The following is a 17,584-nucleotide window of genomic DNA, read 5'->3' on the forward strand; positions in this document are numbered from 1 at the left end:
CAGCAGCCAATAAGAAAATGAGAATCAGAAATAATTATTTTAACTTGTATAAAAAAATACTGAACAACAAAAAACAAAAATTATGACAAAAAATGTAAGATGGCAAAAATGAAAAACATTGAATCCCATAAACTTCACTTTCAGCTTTCTGGGGCCCCATAGTCTTATTTCGAGCGTATTAAGATGTTTGCACTAGAACCCAGACAGAAATACTTGGTAAGATTTGGTGTTTTTGCGTCCTGAACGTCACATCGTTATAATTTTTGATGACCTTTACCCCTGCTTCCGCTCTCCTCAGCAGCTCCTGCCTCTCGGCCTTCAGGTGGCTGATTTCTGCCAAATGGGTCTGAACCTGGTTCTTTAATGCCTCCAGTTCCTGCAACACAGAAATAAAGACAAAACTCAGGTTCATTTTAAAACATCACTCAAAAGAAACATAAGTTCAAAATGGTGAAAGATTATATATTGTAATTTGTTTTTTATTATCAAATTAGACATACAATCAAAGGTAGATTTATATTTCCAAAAGGTCAATCAAATTTTCTGTAGATGGAATAATTTACTGAAAAATGTATTAGAGATACATCAGAAGAATGAATTTAAGAAAGTATTTAGAAAAAACAACTACTAGGCCTGGAACGATGATAAATTGTTCCAGTGATTATTGGGGAAAAACGATAATATTGTTATCGTGATTTTAAAGGAATATATTGATAATGGCATAATTGCCTGTCACAGACTTATAAACTTAAATTTTGTAAAGAACATTTAAACACCGGAAATGGAAAATATTTTAAATATCCAAAATAAAATCATAAATAAAATGCAGTATGAAGTCAGTCTAAAAAAAATTTCACTTCAGAAAATATCAAATTCAATTCCAAAATACTTTATTGATCCTAAAAGGAAATTAAATGAAGTAACTCAGTAATTCAAAATTATTCACTTTCATTCTTCATGTTAATTTATGATGTTATTGATTAATTGCTTGACAGCGATACTGAATCATTCTTATTAATCTAATGTGTTTTTCCCGTATAATTGTTGCTTAACATATGGAAGTAAATGTCCTTTCGTGGGTTTTCAAGCAGCATCATTCGTTTGTTTTGAACTTTATTTTTATTTTGAATGTATGTGATCGATCTGTGTTATATATTTTTAGTTGTTTTTGCTGAATGTTTCAACCAGAAGACAATCAAATGCAGGGACCTGCAACTAGTAGGGATGAAATAAATGAAGTTCATAAGAGCTTCTTTTACTTCCTGAGATTAAGGTTTTCCTTCTAAAGCAGGGGTGCCCAAAGTCGAGGGCCGGCATCCTGCATGTTTTAGTTCTCTCCTTAGTGGTTGTAACAATCTCCTCAGCAAGTCAATGTTCTGCTTAGGCCTCTAATGAGCCATCATTTGATCCAGGTGCATTAAGCCAGGGAGAGAACTAAAACATGCAGGATGCCAGGCCCTCCAGGACCCACTTTGGACACCCCTGTTCTAAAGTAAAGCTGACGTTGGTGAAGAGGTGGAAGTTGAGGTCATGAATCCCACCTGGAGAAGCTCAGTGTTGTCTGATCCTGCTGGACACTCAGCTGCTTTTGCTGCCGACTTCTGTATTAAAAACACACAAAAAAAACCCCATTTAAAAATCATGTTAACTCCACATGCAGAGCTGCACACAAATATGACTAATATGATGCAAATGTAAAGATTTTTCTTTTTAATACACATCCAGGTTGGGAAATTATGTAAATCCTATTTTAAACTAATTAATGTTGCCTAGTTGCTGCCACAGCTTTAAAAGGATCCATGATTAGTTTTAACATTAGAATTTCAGTAAAAAATTATTTTAAAAAAACAGTGCGGTAAAAAATACTTAAGGCCTTTTAGTTTATATAAATAAAAAATAGTCATTTTGTTTACGCTGAAATTCATTCTGTATAGACGTATGCTAGGTGCTACGGCGCTAGCTCTGTCCAGTCGGAGCAGTCATTTCTGATCGACGGGTTTCGTTCAGACCGAAATGAAGGAAAAGCAGAAATGAAATAGAAATTGAGGTGGCCCAAACAGAAAAAGGAGAGACTCAGATGGAAAATCCAGCATGTGTGCAGATGCTGCTTGGAAATGGCAATCCAAGAGTTTGAAGCTCTAGTTTCTAACTCAAACTGTTTACAACAGGGCATTACAAAGACTTAAAGAATGCTTCAATATCACTTAAACATCCACTCATTACCTTCCAATTTAGTTTGATTTTGCGTTAGCTCGCGCTAATGGCCTTAGCTAATGGCGTTAGCTCCTGCTAACATCGACAGCCACTGCTAAAGGTGTCAGATCCTCACAATGACATCAGCTACTGTTGATGGTGTAATGAAATAACACAAATAGAAGATGCAAAATGAAAAATTTAAGGTCTTTAGAACAGCTGAGCAGCGCCATGCTACTGACCAGGCTGTCGATTAGTGCATCTTTCTCGCTGAGCTGCGTCTGCAGGAGCGTCTGTTGCCTCCGGAGCTCCTCCAGCTCCTCCCTGAGCTGAGAAAGCTCCTCCGTCTGCAGCCCGTTCAACTGAGTGTCCCCCTGGCTAGACTGACTCTGGTTTTCCTTACCTGAACACAAAGACCAAAAACTGTCAGACAAATTATGTTCCTTCAGATGAAAAATATGATTTTATGTTCAGGAGCATGAATTAAGCTTATTAAATTTGATTCTGACTAAAATCAGGTAGAGACAGACCATGATCCTCCTCATTTAGACACCAACAGACGGACCCACCTAGCTTGAGTTTCAGGATGTTGTACTGGTCTTTGTGCTGCTGAATCTGAGACTGCTGCTGACTGACTGTAGCCTGCAGCTGTTCGGTCTGAGTCGTCATCGATGAAACTTTCTCCTTCAGCTCCTGAATCTGAGCGTCCTGATCATCAAATACAAAGAGACTCAACATGCTGGCAAAGAAAAAACACCTGAGGCAAAAACAATAAATCTTACCAAGTAATTTTCATATAGTTTCTAGTGAAAATATCTTAGTACAAATAAATAAGACAAAATTAACTTATAAGTAACTTTTCAGCAAGATATAGATCCCTGGCAGCAAAAATAAAAAAAGGCATCCAAAACACCAGCTCTGACAGATCATCAGTAGAGCAGGAGCTTAGATGAGCTAATCTACTGCTGTGGTAGATTAGCTAATAGCAGCAAGTAGCTAATCTAACACAGCATCACTTATTATTAACCGCAAAATAAACACCAAGCCTAAAAACATGAAACTGTAACGGACCAAATGTTCTGTTCTTTGTGTGGGAAATGTCTGGATCTTGATGTATATAGTGCCGTGGTTGTCAGTTGCTATGGCAACGAGTCTGTGTGTAGCGTAGCTGACACAGAGTGTGACAAAAAAAGAATACCAGCGGTTTTGAGTTGTTCAACGGTTTTTCTGCGTTATTTTTCCCTTTGTGTGCGCACTGCACTAAATTAATATTTACATCTCCAAGTTTCATTTTAAAAGGATTGTTCCCCTGCAGCAGCACAATGGCCAAAGAATCGTCTGTTTCTGGATGTAAACAACAACATGCAAAGGGCCTACAGGAGCTTGAGGTCAATAATTACTTGATATTGATGAAGTTCTAGTTCCCTGGATGATTATTTCACTTACAGCAAAACATTTTTCCCAAAAGTGAAAATGCCAATGGAATAAGTACTTCTAAGTACTTATTCCATATTATTTTTTTCTCAATAATACAGAATTATTGACTTAAACAAACCTCCTATTTCTAACTTAGTTTTGTCTTATTTAAAGTGTGCTGAGAAACTAGACCACAATTACTTGGTAAGATTTTGTATTTTTGCAGTGATTTGTTTATAGATTTCAGGAGTTACCTGTTCTCTGATCAACTCTTTGTACTGAGTTACAATGTTATCATGTTGCTCCAATGTCTTCTTCACCTCCTCTTCCTTCTTCTCCTCCTCACTGGACTTGTGGACAGCTTTGGTTATCAGACCTGTGTGCAGCAGAAAGAGAATCTGCATCTCTTCTGTCTGGTTGAATAAAAACCTTCCAGAAGGGCCGGTCTGCAGTGAGGACGGACCTTCCAGCTCTTTGAGCAGCCTGGTGAACTCGTGGTCGAACAGCATCTGTTCCGGAGACGGGAAAATGGGCTGCGGCTTCAGCGCCGCCCGCGAATACAGCTCATGTTTGGTGATGAAACCGAGCTTCTCCACAAAGTTTTCCTTCCCGATGCGCTTCTCGATCAGCTGCTTTAGCTTCTCCCTGAACGAGAAAATGAAAACTCTGAGCAGGTTGTTTTAAAGGAACACTCCACTGCAACAAAACAAAAAATCTTACCAGGTTATTTTTGGGACAAATTTGCTAACCAGTAACTTTCTGGACTGTCGATAGCCGATAATAGACATGGAAAAGGTAACATTTGCATTCAGTCCTTCTGAGAAGACAGCTCATCGTGTTCGTTCTCTGACACAGGGACACTTACTTGGTGTAGTTTTCCAGTGAGTTGTCGTTATAGTAGATGCAGATCCCGAGCAGGAGAGCGCACAGACCCTGGACGAGCCGTTCGTCTTCTCCCAGATTCTCTGAGATTTGAGCCGTCAGCTGCAGCAGCCCCAACGTCAAGGACCAACCCTCAGGATGAGCACTGCCGCAGGTTAACGGGGACATTTCAAACAAATTAAACTTATTCTTGCATAACTTTGGATAATTTTGGAGGCATTTTCTGTTTGTTTTTATTTTTTAAATAATTAGAGCAACAAATAAAGCTTTGACATCTTTTATGCAGCCAGGTCTCCGCTATCATAATTTATTTTTTTGTAGAAATTAATGCTGCAAAGGATTATTTTATTAAGTATTCTGACCATTAATTAGATAAAAAACTGGCATATTCTGCAGTTTTTTTATTTTATTACATATTTATACAATATTAGAAATGTATTAAAAGATCCAAATGAATTAAATTCCTATTTAAATACAAAAAACATTTTACTGCCTAAAATGCAACAGCATAGCATTCCTTTAAGCTTGATGATTTGTAGCAAAGGATTCAAACTTCTAACATCAGCAAGTGAAAAGTTCAGTCATTTCTGCTCGACTTAACATTAATACAGTTAAGGAAGTGTAGGAAGAATCTGGTGATTAATTTTGGATTAACAGATTAATAAGTGGATAGCAAAAGGTGCTTACAGGAGATTCTTTAAAGTTTTTTTTTTTTTTTTTTTACAAAAATTGACCCAGGGGAAGCTAAAACTGCCACATGATGAGTTTTTTTTACATCTTAAATGTAAAATGTGTATATATTTTTGTCTAATTTTGGCTTAATTACTGCTCTGAATACGTTTTCTTTCAGCAAACGGCCTTTTTAGAGTCTGGGTTACTAAATTAGTTAACGGTTATTTCAATAATTGATTCCTCACGATTAATCAGATTGTTTCATTCCTACTTGGAATAACAGATACATTTTCCTAGTTCAGAAGCTCTGCATGTACAGTACCATTCATGTTTCACCAATCCCTGTTACTTTACAATGCCTATAAAACCTGTCCAGGCGAACCCAACATGCCACAGACTGAGCAGCAGATCCGAGTGAAAAGCAGCAAAGGCGTTTGAAATGAAGGATACGAAGGGAACATTTTCCTGGTTGTGCAGGAAGTGTGTGACAGCGATGGGACAGTTGCTGATCCACGTGCAGAGCAGCATGAGAAGGCCCACCCTGGTCTGTACTTTGCTGCCCTGCAGAAAGAGAGGAAGAGGAAGCAAACGTTTACAAACATCAGCGAGCTGCCGAAGAACAATCCCACCATTTTGTTCTAAAAACACTTCTTCGTAAGGAAATGTGATCAAATTGAAGGCTTTCAAGTAACAGGAGGATATATTTCTTAAAAAATGGACAGAGTAGCAAAATAAACCCCAAAAACAAGTATAAAATAATAATTTTTAAAAAATAATCCAATTTATTATCCTGACATAAAGGAGGTAAAAAACAATGTGACTAAATGAGCAAAAAGTTTTAATGTTTGTTTTTTCAGTTTCCAGGATTGGGTTAATGTATCAAAGCAATGCTTCAAAAGGCATCCACTGTTAATATGGTTATAATTAGTTAAAACAGGTTAGCATGCAGGCCTGCAGGGCAAAACTCATTTAAAAAGAATCACAAATTCAAAATTTTATTGTTTTGCAAATTAAAGCTGAATGTTTAATTTGTAGCAAAACATGCAAAACAAAATCAACTAAATATGCTTTTCAGAAAGGAATCAATTCAATCCTATTAAAATCTGTTTTTTCCCCAAGTAGTAGTATATTTTAAGCAGAAAAGAAGCTGTAGTGAAAAAGGTGCAGTGATGTAAAAATAAAAAATGTTGTATAAGCTGCATCCTGATGCATTAAAAATGCTCAGCATGCCTTACGACGAGAAGAAACATGTTTCCTGCTGTGAAAACGATGGTAGACAAGCGTAATTAACGACAATCTGAGCAACGGAAGAGCAGAGGGGAAAATAAAACTTATCTGCTTTAAGTAATACAACAACTTTGAAAAGTCACCTTCTCAGCTTTAGTCTCCAAATGTGACGAAATGCAAAAAATGAGGAAACAGAAAAATGAAACAAGAATCAAAAAAGCAAACTATGACGTGTTCCAAGTTTAAAGGCCAAAAACAAAAACTCAAATCAGTTTATTTCATGTGGACGATCAGAATTAACTTTTATTTTAATCAAAATAGCAGCAAAATATAGATTTTTTTTTTAATTTCCAGAATCTAGGTTGCGCAAATCTGACCAAAATCTGATTTTTTCACGGCAGTTTGAACGACCCCATGCTGATCTTTTCACCACAAAAAAAAAAAAAAAAAAAGATTTTTGCCACTTCCATAGTGGTATTAATTCTGATATGTGTCCAGTCATTTTCAACGCGTCTGCAGTCAGAACGGTCATATCGCAGCTAGTCTGACTTTTTGAACCATTGTGTTTCTCAGAAAGAAATCAGTTGGTTTTAACCAAAAATGCACCAGAGAGACAAAGGAACACAGTTTATGTGAAAGTGAGACCTCTTGTTTATACACCAGCTTTGTTTGGTTACCTGCTGAACTATTTCAAGTAAAGTCAACACCATAAAAATTTACATACGTTACCCTGCCTTATTAATGTACACTACCTTCTGTAAGTGCTAGTTTTTAATTGAAAAAAACAATTTGGAAAAGTTATTTTTCTAATTGAATTTGTTATTTTTGAATGATGTTATTAATTTTTCATTTTAACCTTTAAAATATCAGAATCTGTACATAACTTTGTATTTTGGTTCTTTTGATTGACATTTTAAATATTAAATCAGTTTTATTTCAGCTTCGTTTGCTAACATGTGACCTCATCATCCAACATGTCTACTGAGGCGACAGCGAAGGCGTTAGACAAATACGATGAGTTCCCAGGACGGAAATACTGCAGACTAAAAAGAACGTCATTTGTCAGGCAGATGTTTAAAACAGACTTTGCAGATTTAGTGTGTTGTGAAGGTTTAGCATTTATAAATTTGTATTTGTTTGTATCTTCTGGTCAGTGAAAGCACCAGTGTATAAAAGGTCTTAATTTGCATAACAGTCAAAATCAAGTTAATGAAGAGAAGTGCTTTTTCCCACAAAGGTTCTGTTGGACCCTACTGGAATTTAAAAAGTAACTTGTGAAAAAAAGACTTGTATAATTAAGAACAATAACAGTAAAAGCTCCTAACTTGAAGAGGAAAAGACCCCAGATTAGCCACAGCACAAACTTCCTCAGAGCTGGTAGCACAGAGACAACTGACATGATGCCGACTCCGCCCCCATGAGAAAGTAAAGCAAACCCCTAACAAACAGTGTTGTAATAGCAGAGGTAGTGGAACTTAATGTGGTACCAAAGACATGCTTTGAGTAATTTTTGCCTTACCAGCCAACACTGAGTCAAAGATGAAGGCCCAGAAAATAAATAAAAAAAGAAGTCGTATATCAGGTCTATAAAGTTTTTATCGAGAAACAACAGAGAAATCAACGATAAAGCCTAAGAGGAAAAATGATGAGGGACATAACGCCTCACTGGATGAGAGTGTGAACGCATTTTACACGTAGAAAATGGGTGAGTAATAATTTAATGAAACCGGCTTGTGAAAATCTGCCATCAGGAAAATGCACAAAAAATAAACAGTAGCATAGAACGGTGCTCAAATGTAAATACTGCAGTTACTGCAGCACGTTTACATGCTGCCATAGAGCCAACATTGAAATCTACACACATAAAATCAAGCATGACTACCTTCGCTTAATAATCTTTGATTTGACTATCAATAAGTGTCGCTAAGACAAAAAAATTGGATGTTTACTGCCAGTTACCTTCATTCAGATGAACATGTGGCAGCTGCTGTTGATCACAGCTTCATTCAACCGGACATGAGGTCGGCTGAAGGAATTGATCCATTTCTTGCGTTACTCCAGACTCTGTTTGGGTTTTTGAAACCTAAGAAATGGCAATCCACCCTCTAATTGGCCATGATTTCCTATTATTTTCCTCAAATTGTCTCTGACTTCAGCGTGTTTGCTATGATAAGCATTAGTAATGTTGTTGAAGGTCAGCTCCTTCAGATAAGCGGTGCGTCTACTTCCAGGCAAATTGGGACCGTCAATTGGTCAGCTGATGAAAACCGCCCTGGAATGATTGATGGAGGATTGCGCTACGTCCACATGAGGGCGAAGTCGGCGTCATGTCAATTCAGCTGTTAGGACGACAACAACCAGCAGCAGCAGTAGTTTCTGTTGCTCTCCTGTCTACCTCTCTTGATTTCTGTGCGTTTCTGTGGTCAGTCAATGCAACCAAAACGTCTGTGTTACACTAACGAGGCTTTACATTAGGGGCAAAGCAGGGCGCTAAAAGGTTAAAGGGAAGCAAGTTTCACCAACATGTGGGAACCCAGAGACCCCTACTATTCAGACCAAGCCAAAAACGACCACCCAAAGACTCAAAAACACACACATACACACTGCAGAGGCACTTTACTCACCCGCCGGACGATCTTATCTCCCTGAAAAACCACAACTTCATTGAGCTTCGCATTTCAGAGTTACAGCTACGCTACCCAGAAGCACCCAGCCTGAAAGAGGCGAAGGCAGGAGGCGTTCTCTACCTGAGACAGGATGTTGGTGCACTGCTGCAGCAGTGAGACTGGTGGCTTGCCCAGGCTGGTGGCGAGCTGCACCCTGAGCAGCTGCTCCTTCTGGGTCAGGTTGTCCTGCAGCGTGTGAGCTAAAGCCACGGCCGCACACCAGTTAGACATAGAGTCCGCCGAGAACAGGCCGCCGCACAGCAGCTGGCCGGCTGAGATGGAGTTAGCTGCAGGAAACAAAGAGGAAGAATGAGTAAGGGTGTGTTCACACCAGCCCTGTTTGGTCCACTTTAATCAAACTCCAGTCCGTTTGTCTTGGAAGTCTGGTTCAGATCGGGAGGTGTGAATCCCCAATCGACCAAAAACATCAACTCTGGTTAGCCTAAAAACCCTCTATCCCAGTTCGGCAGAAGTGGACTCTGGTGGTTTGAATGCATATGTGAACGCAAGTGGACCGGAGGCTGCTTCAAAAACAGGAAATGGACTGCAGCGCAGGGAATTCTGGGTAGATACAACCAAAACAAACTCCAGCAAGAGAAGTGGCTCTTTGGTCTTTTACCAAAGAATTGATGATTTTAATGATGGCATTTGACAAAATGTAATGCATGTTACTGGTTTTTCTCAATTGTTGACAATGTGATGTTTATATGATGTAAAGCACTTTGAACTAGGGATGCGCCAATTCATCGGCCAGCTGATTTCCTTCATTTTGGGAGATCGGTGATGGGCTGATACTTACATGTGGAGCCGATCTTCTCCACCAATCGTATCTACCTCAGCAAAAGTCTAACAATCAACCACTGTCCTAGGTCGAACCACGAAGGATGTGAACAGGAAACGTACCGTCGATGGTGGAGGGCAGCAGGGTTGCGACAATCTCCCCCTGACCTTTCTGGTTCTTGAAAAGGAAGCACTGGAAGCAGTAGAGGACGGCGCAGCGCAGCACGAACGGCTGCCTCTCGTTCACCATGGACATCAGCAGAACCACGATGGCCGGCCTGAAACACAAACATCCCAACACATCCCTGAAGGAAAACCAGTCAGAAGCGGGTGGAAGCTTCAAAACATGGCGGCTGCGTTTACCTCGGAGGGTTCGACGGGGCATTGACAGAAGCAAAGTAGTCCTGGTTGACCTGTGACCCCCTGATGACCTCAGAAACTGTGTTTATTGTCTGAAAGGAAAAACACACGAATCAGAACTTGGAAACGTTTTGGAACGTCTTCACATTTCAGTCATGTTATTAATGGAAAATTCAAGGTATTTTATTGGGATTTGATGCAAAGGACCAACTTGGATCTGAAAAGTGTGGCAAGCATGTGCATTCACACCGTAGAATAAACAGAACTAGTTGTAACTGCAACGTTGCACATCTACAGACACAAAATATCTCAAAGCACAGTTAAGGCTGTCGCAATTAATCAATTAATCGCATATTAAATTAAAATTCTGATTATTTCTTGAAGAGTAATTTTGTTTTTTAATTTTATTTATGGTTTTGGTTTTAAGGAGGTTTTTTCCCCCATTTAAGTTATCATTTTTGTTTTTTTGTATTTTGAATATTTAAAATATCTTCCAGCTCCAGTCGTAAGTGTTCTTTACAATATGAAAGTTTATTGGTCTTTGAGAGGGTGTACTTACATGCCATTACCAACAAATTACTAGAAAATGGTCTCAAAACATAATTTATCACCATCCATCTGTCCCTCAAGGATTTTGCAACTATTTTTGTGATTTTTCTACAATCAAAAACACTGATTTTGTTGTGCCACTTTAGAAATATTTTAAATCGGTTACTAAAGTAATTTTTCATGGCAGGCCTTGTCACAACATGGTAAATGTCACATAGTTTTGCCAGGTGGGGTTATGAATGTGTAATCTGAGAGTCCTGTTGGGATTATTACCTCTGTGAGGATGTCAGCAGGGACACCGGTCGCCATGAGGATGGTACACAGCTGCTGCAACAGGCCACACTGATACATGCACTTCTGACAGCTGGCTGTGGCTCCAGGTGAGTTCACAGGTGACACCATCACTCGCACCAGCTGGGATAATGTTAAAAAAAATATTTATAAAAAACAGTCATATGTGCTGCTAAATCTAATCTGGTTGCTAATTTAGATTGAAAGCAACAGTTTGTGCGCTACCTGCAGCATGAGGTGGAGGTTTGTGACTTTCTGTGCTGACCAGCCGGAGTTATCGTCCCCGACTTCGAACCACGGCTTCATCCTCTGGATGTAGGAGCCCTCCTTGAAGAAGTTCTGGTTGGAGCTGTTGTTCTTCAGCAGGTTCAGAAGCAACAGCAAACAATCCTCAACCACGATGCCTGGACACAGAGACGACAACGGATCAGGAAATGAAGAGGAGCCTCCAAGATGTCTGGCTTCAAGTCATTTTATCAACAGCTTCTGGGCTTTCTGAGGAAAATTCAAAGTTCCTGTTTGACATTTGGCCCCTCATTTCCAGCTGTACAATTAGCATGAATCAACTTGGTGAGATTTTTGAAGATTTAACTAAACAAATTGTGCCCAAAAATACAATTTAAATGGGTTCTGTGCTAAATTGTTTGGTGTGTTGACAACACTGGCAAATCCTTGATTTTTTTAAAGCTAAATGACCAGAGTTTTTTTTTTTTGTTTTACTCTGGTACTTTTTACAAAAAACATTTACTTTTTTACAAAAAACATCCACATCAGATGCTGGTTTGAATGTGTGCAAAAAGCAAGACCATTTTAAAATATAAAACTGATGCTCATTGTGCCTTTAAATACTTTATTTTTGTAAACTATCTTGGTGAAAAAAGCCAAATTCTTATGCTCAAGACTGATCTACAAAAGCAAATAAAAGGATAACATCCAAGGTATAAAATAAGCCTAGGTGCATGATTTTTATTATTATTATAATTCAAAGATCCCTCTCCTAAATGTTTGAGACGTTACTGGTGAAAGAACAAGTCACAATGAAACATTCATTTTTGCCTATATGTACTTATGCCTACCAATGATGTATTTCTACTGAAAATATGTCATTATATGGAACAACAACCAACTTTAACCGTTCAGTAGTCTTTTCACCTCCATCACTGCTGCCTTCTTCTGTGATGATATCCAGCAGACGTTCGAAGGCGTTCTCAAACGCCACGATCTTCTGAATGGCTGCGTTGCCTTTGGTCAGCTGCTGAAGCAGCAATAAGCCCTAACGGAGAGCAAACAGCATTTAGCAGCTGTCACAGATCCGTTCAGACATCTACTTTCTGAAGAACTTCACAAATACACTCACATCATTACGAATTACTTCCCTCGAGTCCGCCAAAAGGTCCATTAACCTGGAAACACCTATGGAAGGAAATAAATGTATTTCTCAATCAAATATGAATGAATAAACAGCTTTCAAGTAAAGCTGGAACAATTAAAAGGATTAATCGTGATGAATGGATTATTGAAATAATCGTCAACTAATTTAGCAATCTATGACAGGAGTAAACAAACCCAAAATCAGCAATTTGGTGAAAAACAGATCTGGAGCAGTAATTAATCCAAATCTCATTTAAGGTAAAAACATCTGTGTCCGCAAACATGTTTTAGCAAAACATCCTCAAGTTTTAGCTTCACGCACTTCCTATTTACTAAAGGAATGGTATTCCATTTTCGGTATTAAAATGTTTGTTTTCTTATTTAAAAAGAAATTGAATTATTAATTTGCATCTTTTAATGCACTTCTATTACTGTATAAAACAGGCTTATGTGGTTAAATAAAAAAATCTGTAGTATGTGCCATTTTTGAACCCGATTAATCGCCAGACCAATCCATCAAACGGCAAAAATAATTGATTAATCGCCATAATCAGGGTGAAATAAGGAGGAATTTGTTAACATAAGAGTGACTCCTAAAGGCCTGGGAGTGAAAACATGAAGCGTTGGAGGAAACTCACCCATCGGGCTGACGAGAATGATCCCCTGCACCTGGACACCCTGGTTCTTTAGGAGAGCAGTAAGCAGCTTTACGCCGGGCCAGCGCACATGGAAGTCAAACTCCTTTAAAACAAAAAACATTAAAACCAGTGCACTGAAGTGCAGACAGCTCTGCAGCTCAGACATGGCTGGCGTGTTGCTACTGCAGTACCTCTAGCATGGTGAGGAGCAGGGTTATATGCTCTGGGTCCTGGATGAATGTCTCTGTGAATTGGGTCCCAAGGTCGTCGGCCTGCTTCTGAGCGTTTTCATCTGGCAAAAGGAAATTCCCCGTCTCAGATAAGATTTTATTTAAATACTCCAAGAGGAAGCACACTTTCTGGAAGCTCCCATCTTTAAGGAATATGGTGGTAGTTTATAAAAAGCAGCTCGGTTTCATGATGGAAATGGATCGTAAAAAAAGGTTTCTTCCACAGTTATGAACAACGATATCAGTTCTGATCTGTGCTGATCTGTCATAAACTGTGGCTGAGCCAAGACGATACGGGATGAGATTCACACTCCACTGGACTACCAACTTTACATGGTTCAGTATTCACAGATTTTTTCTAAGGAATGTAATTAAGTTATTCATGGATTTTTTTCAGACAAGTAGAGCATCCCTGAAAAAATGTAGTTTGGGAGGTTAAAATATTTAAGTGCAATGCTACTTCACATGCTACTGGCTGGTGTTTAGAAAGCAGCCAATCAAGGAGTGCCATTCATTTTCCTTGGTACTGATTCGCTGAACTATAGGAAGACTAGATATTACCTTCTACACAGCGTGGCTAAGAAGGTTTCCCTTCTGCATATTGGGATATATTTGGTTGATATATTTGGAATGTGGACAGATAAATATTTAGTTTCTGTTCCTGTAAATCCACAGATTTTAATAACTTAAAAAACAAAACATATTTAGAACTGAGATGATCTGAAAAAGTAAATACTTGACAAAGCAGTGAATAAATAAAAGATTAACTACAGAAAAATATAAGCATTTACTGCAAAAAACAAAGAAAGACTGAGAACTTTGAGGAAAGATTCAGCAGAGAGCACTGTGGGGTTAGCAAAGCGTTGGTGTTGCAACTCAAACACCTTCCTGGATTTTAGGGAACCTGGTTACATGTTTAGTAATTTATCAACAGCAAAGGTGCATTTATTTCATTAATGAACAAACATAACATGGTTTCCTGTGACAGAGAGGGAAGGATGAGAAGGAGGAAATGCTTTTAATTTATGCCACAGCTGACAGATTCTCATGAAGGCATGCCATAAAAACACATCTGAGTAATTCAAATGTTTTTTAGGATGCTCAAAGTGTAAAAAATCCCAACAAAAATAATAATGAACTTCCTTCCACATCCAAAACAAAAGGATCATGGATAACTGGCAGGAGTTGGTGGTTAAAAGTGTTTGCATCATGCACAGTAAAATATTTTTACCTTCTGATTCATCTGTAGGGTTAACACATGAAAGAGAAGAGAGAGACAAGAGTCTTTACATGACGCAGTCACGGTCCATATATGGAGGAGAGGATGCAGACTGAATGTGGTCCAACTCAACACTTTTACACATGCAAACATAAAACTGAATCTGCAGCTGCCAAACACTGAGGAGGAACAATATTCTGACTAGGTTTTGCTTAATAGTGAAACTTTGCAGCAATTTCTGCCTCGTGTGATGAGATGAAACCAGTAGTACCTTGTTCTTCCTCCTCATCGTTACTGATTACATTGTAGAGTGTGTCCAAAGCATATCCCAGGATTTCTGAGTCAGATCTGTTGAATTTAAAAGAGCAACATCATTTACTAAACGCATTTCATTTCTAAATTGTGAAACCAAGCAAATATAAACAATTGCTGCAACACACTGCACTAAAACTCTAGAAGCAGGCTCTCTGTAGGTCAACATTTAACCTACAAAGAGCCTGTAGGTAAAATCATTGTTTGGTCAGTAGAAGATTTTTTTTTTTTACTAAATAAAGTTGAAAATGGGAAAAGAAGAGCAAAAAGGAAGCCTATCTGGGGCAGCTACTATCCAGTGGTTTGCTACAATCAGCATGTGAATGACTGAATGTAGCGAGAAGCACTTTGGAGGCCTGAGGACTTGATAAAACGCTATACAAGTGCAGGCCATTTGACAATCATTCTCCACATTAAAATTAATTCAAATGAATACAAATTGAGACTGCTTGGTTTTATGTGAACAACCTTAAAAGTGGCAGCTTCGATCAAACACTTATTTCCTCCCTCCTGCAAAATCTGTTATTTTTGCAATGCACAGTAATATTGCAGAACCTTTGCATACCTGTCGGTTTGCAGAATGTTTATCAAGTGATCCATTGCCTGTGTGCCAACTTCCATACGATATTTCTGCAAAAAGGTCAACATTTCAGTTTCTGGAAACAGTACTCCACCGTACCTTTCAGAAAGATAACCAGATCTTTTTTTTATTTTTACCTTTGAGAGAGACTTAAGCGCTCGGACGGCATCTCTGCGATCTTCTAGTAGTGTTGAAGAGGCGACCCGGTCACACAGTTTCTGAATCTGATCACAGGGAGAAAAAAACAACTAATGATTTGTGAAATAAATTAATTTCTTCTACAACAGTATCGGTGTTATATTTAAATAACTTTTGGTGGCAGTTGATAAAGTATGGGTGTATTTTCTTACTGTAAGCCTTAAGATGAGAGAAGTTGGGTGTTGATGTTTTAAACAAAAACATCAACAGTTTCTGTTGAAAAACCTGCTTAGTTTAAGTTAACCTATTTATGTTTAACTACTTCAAGAAATACACTCTTATTTCATTATATTTACTATTTTTGTTAAGTATTGTTTATAGATTTAGATTGCTAGCTCCAACCTCTGTTTTTATAACTATTTATTATTTGACTAAATTCTGTTTAGAATTTATGCCCTTTCTCATATGAGAAGCGCTCTGTAAATAAAATCTGATAATTACATGATAATTATGGTAGTCAGCAAACAATTATTGGTTTTGAAATCAAAAGCACATGTAGCGCAAAAAGCTTCATTACTTTGAACAGACTATGGCAGCAACACACATCAATACTTTGCTGTAGACCTGCAGGGAAGTATCTGCTGATTGTGTTTTTAGGTTTACAAAGCGGAATTACCAGTTGATCCATCTCTAGATCTGATCAAAGTTCTTAGTAACGTTTTGCTGCTGGTGATACAGTTTGTGATTCAAACGAATTTTGGATGAAGAATTAGAAATTAAACACTGGTGATATAAAACTTCTTTTGGCCATTTTCTTCGACACAGCTTTTAACTGTTTGAGGTCAGTTAGCAGGTAAATTTCACGCATCAACAGCTAACTGACAGATTTGCTACTTTTGCTATGTAGCATGGCTAGCTTTCTGATTCAGAAAGGTCTGCCTCTCATAAGTAATTTGAATGATATAAAGAAAAAAATAGAGATTAACATTAAAAGACAAGTGTATGTTAGTGTGCATACATTATTGAGCAATGTGTTTTTACTTTAGGTGAAATGTATGAGCCACAGACCGAACAAGCAGCTAATTGATTAGCATTCCTACCGTCTCCGCTCCTGACGGTTGCGGCCCGGCAGTCTGCCCTCCCATCACTCCCCTGAAGAAATTCATCCTGAATATTAAATATCCAATGCTTCTGAGTGTTTAAAGGAAGAACCTTGTGCCTCAGTTACAAGAAAGTGTTTATAAAAACGAGAAATGAAGGGCTTTGGTCGAATTTCCTTCACTGACCGAGCCCCGGAACACAAATGAGGCCAGTGCGCATGCGCGCAGACGTGGCGATACGTGGCCGATCAGCAGCTGAAGGAGCTGATTATTTAAAGGGCCAGTACACTCATCGATTTTTAAAATGCTATTCCAACCTGGTTTGGTATATAAAATATATTGCAGTCTTTAGACTTTTTAGACTTTTTCTTTTGACTTTTATGCTCTGAAATAAATATTTTTAAACCAACTCCCATTCATTTATAATATGATCAAAGACTAAAGCCTCTTCAGAAAACTTTAGTGGTGGTAATGAACTAATTTTCTTACCAGTCCTAACGAATATTGTGAAGTGAACCAGTAACAAAATTTGTAATGATCCAAATTAAAATTATTTCTCCATCTAATGGCGCTGGTGGGGGAGCCTTTGTTTCCCTAATAACTCCTCAGGTCAGACTAATTATTTTCTAAGTTAGTAGAAAGAAATTGGCAAGAAAGTAGAGTTACAAATTTCAAACTGCATCTTAACTCTCTTGCAAATAAAACTGACTATGAATCTTGAATCATCTTACAACACTAAACAAGGTGATAATGTCTGAACTTTTGTTTAGATGCAAGTCCAGTGAAGCATTTAAAAGTGGACGCCTGCAGTAAACAAATATTATTCTACCACTGATAGTGAAATTTGGGTTGTAAGTTCAGAAGATACCAGAAGACATAAATGCCATAGCTTTTCATTCTGTCATTTCTATTTTAGGCACTGATATTTATCACGGTGGTTTAACCCTAACCCTTAATATG

General features: G+C 38.2%; 1 protein-coding gene across 1 annotated transcript in view; it reads right to left on the reverse strand.

The window, feature by feature from the left end:
• LOC106950620 (general vesicular transport factor p115-like) overlaps positions 1 to 16,857 on the reverse strand; it is a 21,992-nt gene extending 5,135 nt beyond the window's left edge. The window contains exons 1-23 of the mRNA XM_015037606.1: positions 16,625 to 16,857; positions 15,524 to 15,610; positions 15,372 to 15,436; positions 14,766 to 14,842; positions 14,507 to 14,518; positions 13,237 to 13,337; positions 13,046 to 13,148; positions 12,394 to 12,449; positions 12,189 to 12,309; positions 11,262 to 11,440; positions 11,019 to 11,159; positions 10,200 to 10,288; positions 9,960 to 10,114; positions 9,138 to 9,343; positions 9,015 to 9,035; positions 5,614 to 5,724; positions 4,475 to 4,593; positions 4,073 to 4,254; positions 3,864 to 3,985; positions 2,763 to 2,901; positions 2,436 to 2,596; positions 1,542 to 1,601; positions 278 to 376 (exon numbers count right to left, since the gene is read on the reverse strand). Coding sequence (XP_014893092.1) covers positions 278 to 376; positions 1,542 to 1,601; positions 2,436 to 2,596; positions 2,763 to 2,901; positions 3,864 to 3,985; positions 4,073 to 4,254; positions 4,475 to 4,593; positions 5,614 to 5,724; positions 9,015 to 9,035; positions 9,138 to 9,343; positions 9,960 to 10,114; positions 10,200 to 10,288; positions 11,019 to 11,159; positions 11,262 to 11,440; positions 12,189 to 12,309; positions 12,394 to 12,449; positions 13,046 to 13,148; positions 13,237 to 13,337; positions 14,507 to 14,518; positions 14,766 to 14,842; positions 15,372 to 15,436; positions 15,524 to 15,610; positions 16,625 to 16,690 — 2,472 coding nt within the window. The 5' untranslated portion in view covers positions 16,691 to 16,857. The remainder of the gene's footprint in view (positions 1 to 277; positions 377 to 1,541; positions 1,602 to 2,435; positions 2,597 to 2,762; positions 2,902 to 3,863; positions 3,986 to 4,072; positions 4,255 to 4,474; positions 4,594 to 5,613; positions 5,725 to 9,014; positions 9,036 to 9,137; positions 9,344 to 9,959; positions 10,115 to 10,199; positions 10,289 to 11,018; positions 11,160 to 11,261; positions 11,441 to 12,188; positions 12,310 to 12,393; positions 12,450 to 13,045; positions 13,149 to 13,236; positions 13,338 to 14,506; positions 14,519 to 14,765; positions 14,843 to 15,371; positions 15,437 to 15,523; positions 15,611 to 16,624) is intronic.
• Between the last annotated feature and the right edge of the window lie 727 nt (positions 16,858 to 17,584).

The sequence above is a fragment of the Poecilia latipinna genome, unplaced genomic scaffold (genome assembly GCF_001443285.1).
Source record: "Poecilia latipinna isolate Pla-1442-1.1 unplaced genomic scaffold, P_latipinna-1.0 Scaffold412, whole genome shotgun sequence".
Taxonomy (NCBI): Eukaryota; Metazoa; Chordata; class Actinopteri; order Cyprinodontiformes; family Poeciliidae; genus Poecilia; species Poecilia latipinna.